The sequence below is a fragment of the Cimex lectularius genome, unplaced genomic scaffold (assembly GCF_000648675.2).
Source record: "Cimex lectularius strain Harlan isolate CLEC.00 unplaced genomic scaffold, Clec_2.1 scaffold31, whole genome shotgun sequence".
In the NCBI taxonomy this organism is placed as follows: domain Eukaryota; kingdom Metazoa; phylum Arthropoda; class Insecta; order Hemiptera; family Cimicidae; genus Cimex; species Cimex lectularius.
The window spans coordinates 1,741,925-1,752,043 of record NW_019392645.1 but is presented as its reverse complement, the minus strand read 5'-3'; the positions used below and the strand labels follow the sequence as shown (position 1 = coordinate 1,752,043).

General features: G+C 33.2%; 1 protein-coding gene across 1 annotated transcript; it reads left to right on the top strand.

Annotated features, from left to right (window-relative positions):
• The first annotated feature begins 324 nt into the window (after positions 1-324).
• On the top strand, positions 325-9,733 carry LOC106670501 (septin-1). Its single transcript, XM_014400928.2, has 10 exons — positions 325-411; positions 493-557; positions 3,429-3,621; positions 5,667-5,790; positions 5,865-5,999; positions 6,160-6,277; positions 6,436-6,522; positions 6,604-6,764; positions 9,152-9,253; positions 9,317-9,733. The coding sequence occupies exons 2-10, from the start codon at positions 534-536 to the stop codon at positions 9,453-9,455; spliced, it is 1,083 nt and encodes a 360-aa protein (XP_014256414.1). The 5' UTR covers positions 325-411; positions 493-533; the 3' UTR covers positions 9,456-9,733.
• Positions 9,734-10,119: the final 386 nt, after the last annotated feature.

The following is a 10,119-nucleotide window of genomic DNA, read 5'->3' as shown; positions in this document are numbered from 1 at the left end:
ATATGACCTAGGGTCATTTCGGGATTTCTCCCAGATTACAGAATGCTTTCTATCGAACTTTTTGTTTTCGTCCTTTGCTGTTCTTTCTTATATTTTGCTCAGGTATAATTTTCATATCTGATCATGTGTCAAACAATTTTAAAGTATGACCTAGGGTCATTTTGAGACACCCCAGATTGCAGAATGATGGTCTACCTCTAACCAAACCAAACTGAAAAATTATAAAATCTTATCTATTATTAATTGTAATATGTAATATTTTTGTGGACTAATTTGTTTTTTAATAAGATTTTAAAAAATAGTGGCGGGGATAAAATTGGATTAGGTCATGAATGACACATCCCTGTTTAGAAGGTTAACGGCCGAAACTGTTTCAACTGTTGTGTGTTCTTTGTCTTCTGTGTTGTAGTTGTTCGTTTTTCTACTTTTATATTATTTTACATTGCGTTTTTATCTGTTGTAAATCCAATCGTACGACTTTTGTTTTTTTAGCTTCAATTAAACGTCATCCGAATTATACATTGTCTGGAGTAATGTCGAGCGAATCTGTGAAAACGGTGAGCCTTAAATTTGTTTTTTATCTGTTACTATACACCCTTCCGGCGACAATTATTGTCACCTTAAAAATACACTCAAAGACAAAAAAAAATAAGACATATTTATTTTCTATAATGATTAGGTATATAAAGTTAACCTTTAGTTATAAAATTAAGTTAAGTTAGGTATAATAGTTGGCATAAAATATAAACACGACATTAATAACGTGTTTGATGATTTTAAGTTGAAAGATTTCGCCAGGGTAGATGCTTTGACCAATGATGGATATAGCATTACAAAGACTACGTCCTGGGTTTGCCACGCTCTACCATCCACAGTGGTCTATATTTAGCATAGTTAAGAGCTACAGACTCGATCGAAGAGAAGGTAGTGGTCAATTGTGATGTACGACAGCTAGAGGCGATAGTTTTATTGAACCATAAATTAACGGTAGTAAACTCCAAATGGTAGTGTAAGGATGAGCTCTAAAACAGTCATCAAAAAGCTTTGTGGGAATATCCTAGTCTCTAGGCATTTTCTATTACTGTAGAGGCATTGAGTAGAAAGGCGATTTGACACTTGAACAATGAGCTGTTCTCTTCATAAGTGCCGGTTTGGTTTGTGGCGATCAGATGACCAGGGTGTGTAGAGAATAATGCTTTGCTTCATGTGCCTGCGGAGTCGCAGCCTTTTCAAAAGAAGTCATTCATGGTATGGGGGGGGGAATTGACATCCAGGCCTGTACTGAACTGATTATCTTATAGAATCTTTGCCTGCATGAAGGTACATTGAAGAAGATCTTATGATGTGGCCCAGTTCGCTCCATTTATTGAAGGCAGCTTCGTGTTAATGCATGATAACACCCGACCGCATGTTGCTCAAGTTGCACCTGTTACTTTAATGATGTAGTGATTACTAAAATGCCACATATGAGTCATATAGAACACTTGTGGAAGATAAAGAGATGGATTAGATGCCATTCACCGCCTCTGACAAGCGTTGAACAGCTTCAAACCACCCTTATTGAAGAGCGTGGTCCTGTTTCATAAGACAAAATCCATCGCTTGTTTACTCGATGCCTAGGAGACTTAATGCCCGCCAAGAGGCCAGAGGAGGCAATTGAGTTTTTAAGAACAAAACTAGGTAATAAATTGTTAATAGTGAATAAATTTTAATTTGTCACTAAATGATTTTCCGGTGTTTTGGTGAATTATCTTTTAAACCTTGATAATTAAATATTTTTTATTAAAACTCATGAATTTTTAAATTAATTTGGTTTTGTTTATTAATAATTGTACAAAGTACGGTTGACTTGAAAAATTAGTGCCATGAGCAGAACTCGAACCCACGACGTGCCGGCACTTCTACTATTTGAGCTATGTCACAATAGCTCAATAATAATTAAATAAGTATGTTGTAATTATAATAATAAAAATATATATATTTTGAAATAAACAACAAAATATGATTTTTTTTTTCCATTTGAGTGTATATATAATTGTAAGGTAGCTCAACGTGGTTTATGTTCTACATAAAAATAAATAAAAAGTTTTCACGTGTATTCACTAAACAAGAATAGCAAATAATGATGGATAGATATTTTTTCCTCCAATCCTTAGAGGTGGAGAGACTTTTTTAATATTACAACATAGCTAATAAGTATTTTTTCTGTATAACTACCATAAACAATAAAACTTACATTCAGTAGAACAAAGCCTGTGAACACTACTGCTTTGCCCAAAATAAGAGGTCCACATTTTGGTGAATATAAAACATTATTTTTGTAAATCTTAATCAATTATTTACATTAAAAAAAATGCTTTAAATTAAAGGTTATTTGTTTTTAAAATAACTTTGAATACACAATCATCAAAGGGCCATCTCAGAAACTAACGACAGAACTACTTTAATCTAGGGCATGTTTAAAACAATAGTTGGACTTATGACTGGATAGACTTGGAGCGGCAGAAACCTATGCAGATATTATCGGAAAGTAGAAGAGACAGCGGAACATGCCCTCTATCGGTGCGAACGCTTATGTAGACTGAGATTTCTACTGCTGGGAGTTCGGCTAGTTCATGAATATTCGTGCACCTTGAAGCGGATAAAAAAGCTGACAATTTGGCAAGCACTGAATATTGTTCCTTGGTGAATAACCGAGCACCAATCCCTACTAGTCAGGATTCGGTGAACCTTTTCTCGGCATTCGGCGAAGCCCTCATGTCTGAAAGCACCTTAATGGAAGTATTATATATCTCATTCCTAAATCTCATAAACCTCCAAACTTACAGTCCTATCAGCCTTCTTCCTGTCACGACATATTCAAAAAACTCTTTTCAAAATGTTTAATACCCATCCTAGATTCATGTAAGATCATTCCTTCTTACCAATTTGGCTGCCTTCCTCATCATTCTACTCTCCAGCCAGGTTTCAGAATCGTTGACTCGTCTGCTCTAAGTGCATTTTTGGATGTCGGCCAGGCCAGTAGGATCTGGCATCCAGGTATCCTTTGTAAATATAAACCCTACCCATTCCTTATTACCTTATCCTGTAATCCTATGTAACTGACCACTGCTTCAGAATGAGGATGAATATTTAGATAACACCACAGTATGTAACTTTCAGCATCCAAGGGCCCATCACTGTGAAGTCCTGGGTTTGAATCCAGCAGCCCTGCATTCAAACCTGACATACTTACAAATGTTGTTTTTTTTTTCCAAAAACATAGACACCCCGAGCATTGATATGACCTTTGCCATTGCGAACCCTCATTAAAACAAAAACGGCATTACCCTATGACCAGCAATACCCCGATAACTTATAATAACATACCTCTAATACAAAAACTTAAATAAAATTATTAACAAACATTGTTTTTTTTTTCTTTTCAGTTTGCAAGTTTAGAAACACCTGGTTATGTTGGGTTTGCCAATTTACCAAATCAGGTACATAGGAAATCCGTCAAAAAAGGTTTTGAATTCACACTAATGGTTGTGGGAGAATCAGGTTTAGGAAAATCAACTCTTGTAAATAGCCTTTTTTTAACCGATCTTTATCCAGACAGAAAAATCCCCGATGCTATTGGTAAATTAATATTTATCGTAAAACATTGCATGCTAATTGTAACATCGTATTTCATTGTATCAAAGATTACTTTTGACAATAATATAATTAAATAATTGAGGCCACTGGTTTCCTTTGTCAATGGAAAATTGTTAAATATATTTTATAACACATTGATTCTTTTATAACCTGCTCAAAAGTATAATAAAATAATATATAAACAATTAACTATGTAACTTACCATAATTTTTACATTGATATTGTGCTTTATTTTTAAATCATAAGTTAGTTTGAAAACCGGCTCAATCAAATTCAAAATTTTTACAGGAGGCACAAAAAACATTTTAGATTTTCTACTAAGTACTATATACAATAAAACGGACCTCCTCCAAAAATTATAACAGAGGATCCAAGGCTGGCCTACTCACTCTCTATAAGGGCCCAAGGAAAAGTTCGAGACATCGAACACTGTTGTTTTAACCCTTTACTCCTAATCTAGTTAATTTAATTGAAATCTAGCTAATTTATTTCTCCATCGGCCCTCACAGTACACATTCACGCTAATAAATACAGTCTGAAAACACCATAAAAACAACAATGAGATATCTATCAAGCATTATATACAACAAAACAGCCCTGTTTCCTGCAAAAAATGGAATAGGGGATCCCAAATATTTGTTGCTGTACTCAAGTACAGTTCCCACATCGAGTGACCTACACACACTCTATAAGGAGCCAAGGAATGACATCCCTCAATTATGTGGGGAACATCGAGGAACCTTTCTTTCTTTTAAGCCTTTACTCATACATATAGCTAATCTAATTGTGGATACATGGTGTACTAAATATTCCACCATCTTAAGAATTTATGTAGAAAAGGTGATCAGGAATGAGACTTAATATGTGAGGAAAAGGATTCTGATGAAGGGAATATGTTCCTCGAAAGCTCAATGGAACTGAGTGATATTTTGTCTTGGCCTCATCCCTGATCACCTTTTTTACATAAATTCCTAGTGTGTAGGCTGATCACAAATTGCCATCGGAGATCTCAAACTTTATATTCTTACAAAGAAATACATTCACTCTCAATGCACACAAAAAGAAACATAAAACCAGATATCTACTATGTACTGTATAAAACACAATAAAACGTTTTAGAGCCATGCATTATGGTTTAGATTTTTCAATTAATTTTTATCGGGGAGAAGGTAGGTCTTGAAACATTTGTGGCATAGTTTTCAACATTGTATTATTTCCAGGTTGCCAAAAATTTAAATTTAAATATTGGATTGAGCCAGTTTTGAAACATCTCTGTAGCTAATCAATCATTTTTGGTGGAATGAATTGAAATTACTCTCAATTTATTGGTCCAATTCTCCCTACTACTTTCATAAACCTAGTTTCAATCAAAACAAAACAATATTCTGATTTCTTAGGTAGGAGAAAAGAAAGAGTTGTAAAAATGCCTAGATGGTGAAAATTGGGCTGAGCAGGTGTTGATCTTAACCCAAGATTTTGACATTTTTATACTGGATTTTTGTCAAAACAGCTTAGCTAGTTATTGTAATGCATTGAGAACTTGTGAAAACTTTTAAAAAAAAATTATTGATATTTACCTACCATTCTGATCTGCCTATCTTTGTGTAATCAGCAAAAAATGTGGATTGAGATGGTTTTGAAACTAATGACCTCAATTAAAATAATTAAATATTTTCAGTTTTATTCTCCTTATTTATTCTATGTGAATTATTTTAGTATAGTTTTATTTATTAGGCCATTGTAGTTTTTTAAGTATGTTGAAAATTTAATTTCTGCCGCTATGTTTCAGCATCAACGCACCTCATTCGCATTCATTTCTTAAATTACATAAAAATAAAATAAAAAATTGTAACCCATTAAATTGAAAAATGGCAATGTTTCACATTAATTAATTGTTTATTACATTTGTGGACATTTTGCAGATTGTATTATTCTACTTATTTTTTGTATACTGTATTTCATATTTCCAAATAGCTGATGTAATAATTATAAAACAATGTTTGTTTTTTTAACTTAACAATTTTTAGACAAGGGCACAAAGACTGTTGAATTAGCCACATCGACAGTGGATATAGAAGAAAGAGGAGTAAAACTTCGTCTGACTGTAGTCGACACCCCCGGGTTCGGCGATGCAATTAATAATAACAACAGGTGATAATCAATAATTCATAATAGCGGATTTATTTTTCATAAACTACTACTTTCTATATGATGTTCTTTTTTAGCTTCAAAGCCATAATACAGTATATCGATGATCAGTTTGAACGGTTTTTGAGGGATGAAAGCGGTCTTAACAGAAGGAACATATTAGACAACAGGGTCCATTGCTGTTTCTATTTCATCTCGCCATTCGGCCATGGGTAATTTAAAAAAATTCTATTGCAGCTAAACCTCCTTTCCTAATATTTTCCTTATCATTCCTGATGATTCTGAATGATCCTGAACATGTGTAAATCAGGACTTTTTTATTTGTGCATGCATGACAAATGTATATTCACTTTGTACATTTTCTGATTGCAGAATGAAACCATTGGATATTGAATTTATGAAGCAGTTACACAATAAAGTAAATATAGTACCTGTGATTGCTAAGGCTGATGTCCTCACAAAAAAAGAAATTTTGAGATTAAAAAAGCGGGTATGTTCGAACATTGGAAAGTATACTTTTATTGATGTGTGTTTACATTGATTTTTTGTTTCATAAATAACAATGTTAATTATTTACAAGGTTATTTTTGTATTATTTTTTAAATTCAATTTCATTCAGATAAGTCATTCAGTTCATTTTTTTTTTAGATTATGGAGGAAATAGAACAAAATGAAATTAAGATTTACCCTTTGCCAGATTGTGATAGTGATGAAGATGAGGATTATAAAGAGCATGTTGGTTTTTATATTAATTTTATTGCTTCAGAATTGAACGAGTGTAGTCAGTAAATCATCTTGTATGCTATTCGATTGCAGGTGAAGCAGTTAAAAGAAGCAGTTCCATTTGCGGTGTGCGGTTCGAATACTTTGCTCGAAGCACGCGGAAGAAAAGTTAGAGGGAGGCTTTACCCATGGGGTGTTGTCGAAGTTGAAAATCCGGAGCACTGTGATTTTATTAAACTTAGAACTATGTTAATGTAAGTGAATACAAATGTTGCAGTTATTGGTCTTTACTGCTCTGCATTTTTCTTTTTGCTGTGTTTTTTTTCACATTTATAGTCAACAGCTTATGGGTGATCAACCAACTTCATTCTGTGTCTTCCTCAATAGAAATCTCTCACATGTAGTGAAGAGTTCAATAAATGCATCAAAACACAAAAACTATTCTAAACCTAACCTAACATATTTGAAGGTTTATGATAGGGTGTATATATTCATCCAGGTTGGTGGTGTATACAATATTCCTCTGGCAACCTCCACACATATAACTCTAGTTGAGGGATGATAGGGTACATATTCCTGCTAATAAATACATTCACCCTCAATAATCCACAATGTAAGACAAAATGATATTCCTATGATAACCTCCACACACATACAACTAATATAGTTGAGAGACGATGGGGTATGCATTCACACTAATAAATACATTCACCCTAAATATATGTTGGTTATATGGGTGGAGTAGGTAATATTCCTCAACACCCTCTACACATATAAATAATCTCATTGAGGGACAATGGGGTTTACATTCACACTAATAAATATATTCACCCTCAATATACACATAAGGGAACAGAAAACAAGATATCTATTAGTACTATTATACCATTCACTCAGAGTGGTGGAGAACTTGATATTCCTCAGTCACCCTCCACACATATAACAAATCTAATTGAGGGTCACTGGGGTGCTCAATATTCTGCCATCAAACCTCTTACACTACACATTCACACTAATAAATACATGCAGTTTCAATATACACAAAATGGAATGCAAAACAAGAAAGCTATCGATATTAAGAAAAAAAACCTGTTTCCTGCAAAAATCGAATTAGGGGACCCAAATATTTGGTCGTGCTAAGCACAACTCTCATATCGGGCAACATTCCTGCTCGTTTGACCTAAGGAAAGGTTCTTTAATTAAGTTGAACAAATACACTCTACACCTAACTATTCTGATTGAGGATTGATGGTGTACTCAGAATTCCCACTACACATCTCGCTAATAAATACATTCTCTCATGGACTAATTGATATAGTCCTCCATAGGTCCTCTCACACTTCACATTCTCGCTGATAAATACATTCACTAAGGATATTGGACTTGATAGATTCAGGATAGATTGATTCTCAGTTTACACAAAAGAAAACATAAGACCAGATATTTACCAATAAAACAGCCCTCTTCCAAAGTTTGGAACAGAGGATCCTAAGACTTAATGCTCCAGCACAATTCTCATATTGAATGGCATTCCTACATGATCTATATATATGGGACCAAGGAATGATAGTTAAGAAGGACAAATCTCTACATCTAACTTCTAATTTAGGATTGATGGTGTACTCACACTTCACATTCTTGCTAATAAATACATTCACTCTCAATGTAAACAAACAGAAACAAAACCAGATTTCTACCAAGTACTACATAGATTTCTATCAAGTACTATATACAATAAAACAGTCCTGATCCCCACAAAAATTGAATCTGGAGACCCAAATACACCTGGCGTGCTAAGCACAACTCTCATATTGGGTGGCATTCCTATACACTCTATATGGAGCCAAGGAGTGACACCCTTCAATTAAGTAGGGGGGGGGGATTCTCTGTATCTCACTATTTTAATTGAGGATCGAGCTTTCCTGTACAAGCCGGACATAAACGCTTTGTCCCAAAAGTGTCAACCTCACATGGCCTATTCTTAATCGGGTGAAGATGACCCCTATTGTACGAATCAGATCTTCCAAGGGCCACCTATGGTCGAATGAGAACATTTTACTAGTTTCTATATTCGGCGGTAGCTTAAACCTTGTTGAAACTCAATTCTGCACATTTTTCACTGATCTTTCGCAGATTCTAAAAAGGGCCATTTTCTTGCCGACATTCTTTACAAAATACTCTCATAGACCGTATATCCTTATACACTTAAACATCACGCAAACTGTATGTTAAATTAAAAAATGGCGAGGCACCGAGGTATTCATTCCAAATAATGTCAAATAATTGTAATCAACAAAACTTACAGTTCCTTAGTGAGGATGGCATAAAACTAAAATACATTTGAGTAGCATTGAAAACCCATGAGTGTAGACGGACCCATGCTTCTCAGACTCTTCGACTAACACCTACCATCAACTTTAAAAAGAGTTTAGGTGTTTAATTAATTATTTTAACTAATTTATCGGTTATTAAAATAATTATTTAAATGTGTGGTGATTAGTGACCGTTAATCAATATTTATTTAGAAATCATGAGACCGCATCTCACGATTTCTAAATAAATAAATGTTTAATTGTCAAATTAAGTAATAAGTACACACTTTTAATTATAATTAAAAAACTAATACGCTTGATTGTTTTAGAACTCATATGCAAGATTTACAAGAAGTGACTCAGGAAGTGCATTATGAAAATTATAGATCTGAAAGATTGGCTAAAGGAGCTCCAGTTTCAAAGCGAACAACGTAAGTTGGTATAGGCCGAAATATTCCGAACATAAACGCTAATAGTTGGTTTATTGTATTTAGGTCACTTTCCGAGACGGAAAAAGTCCAAACTCAAAGTGATAAAGACAGGATTCTCCAGGAAAAGGAAGCAGAACTCAAACGAATGCAAGATATGTTGGCTAAAATGCAAGCACAAATGCAACAACAGCCTCCTCAATAATAATAATTTTTTTAATGATTGGATGTTCGTGAAAACTAATATTTCTTATAAAAAACGAAATCCACTTATGTCTATTCATACATTTTAGAAAAAAGGTTAGAATAATCGTTTTGTACTCATTTAATAAACAATTTATAGACCAATTATGCGCTTCTACTCTACTTTACATTTACTTAGAGTGAGATCTATTTTCCTCAAAATTATCTTGTCTAAATATAACGATTCTTTACTTTTTTTAAAATTATTTTCTATAAAAAAATATATATGTAACATATTTATCATGTACTTAAATTATTATTTTAAAAATAATTATTACAAATTTACCTGTAGCAAAAGCCATATTTTTTTGTAATAAGTCATTATTTTTAATATTTATTATGTAATTGTTAATATTATGCATTTAATATTTAATTGTAAAAATATTTACTCGTGTAATGTATTTTTGTAATTGATAAAGACTACAATATACTGAAAATAAGGTTGAAAAGAAAAAAAATTCTGAACAAAGCATTTATTTTTTAGCTAGAAACCTAGTTTTTCAAGGTGCCTGACTGTTCTAAATGTATTTCGAATAAATTATAATACATTTTTATCTCAATAAAATTATATTTGAAGACAATATATTTAAACAAATTACCCTGGGAGGATAGACTGTCGGTTCATA

Coding starts and splice junctions, on each gene's coding strand:
- LOC106670501 (XM_014400928.2), top strand. CDS start 534: ATGTCGAGCGAATCTGTGAAAACG. Junction 3,622..5,666: donor AAAAATCCCCGATGCTATTG/GTAAATTAATAT, acceptor AACAATTTTTAG/ACAAGGGCACAAAGACTGTT. Junction 6,523..6,603: donor ATGAGGATTATAAAGAGCAT/GTTGGTTTTTAT, acceptor ATTCGATTGCAG/GTGAAGCAGTTAAAAGAAGC.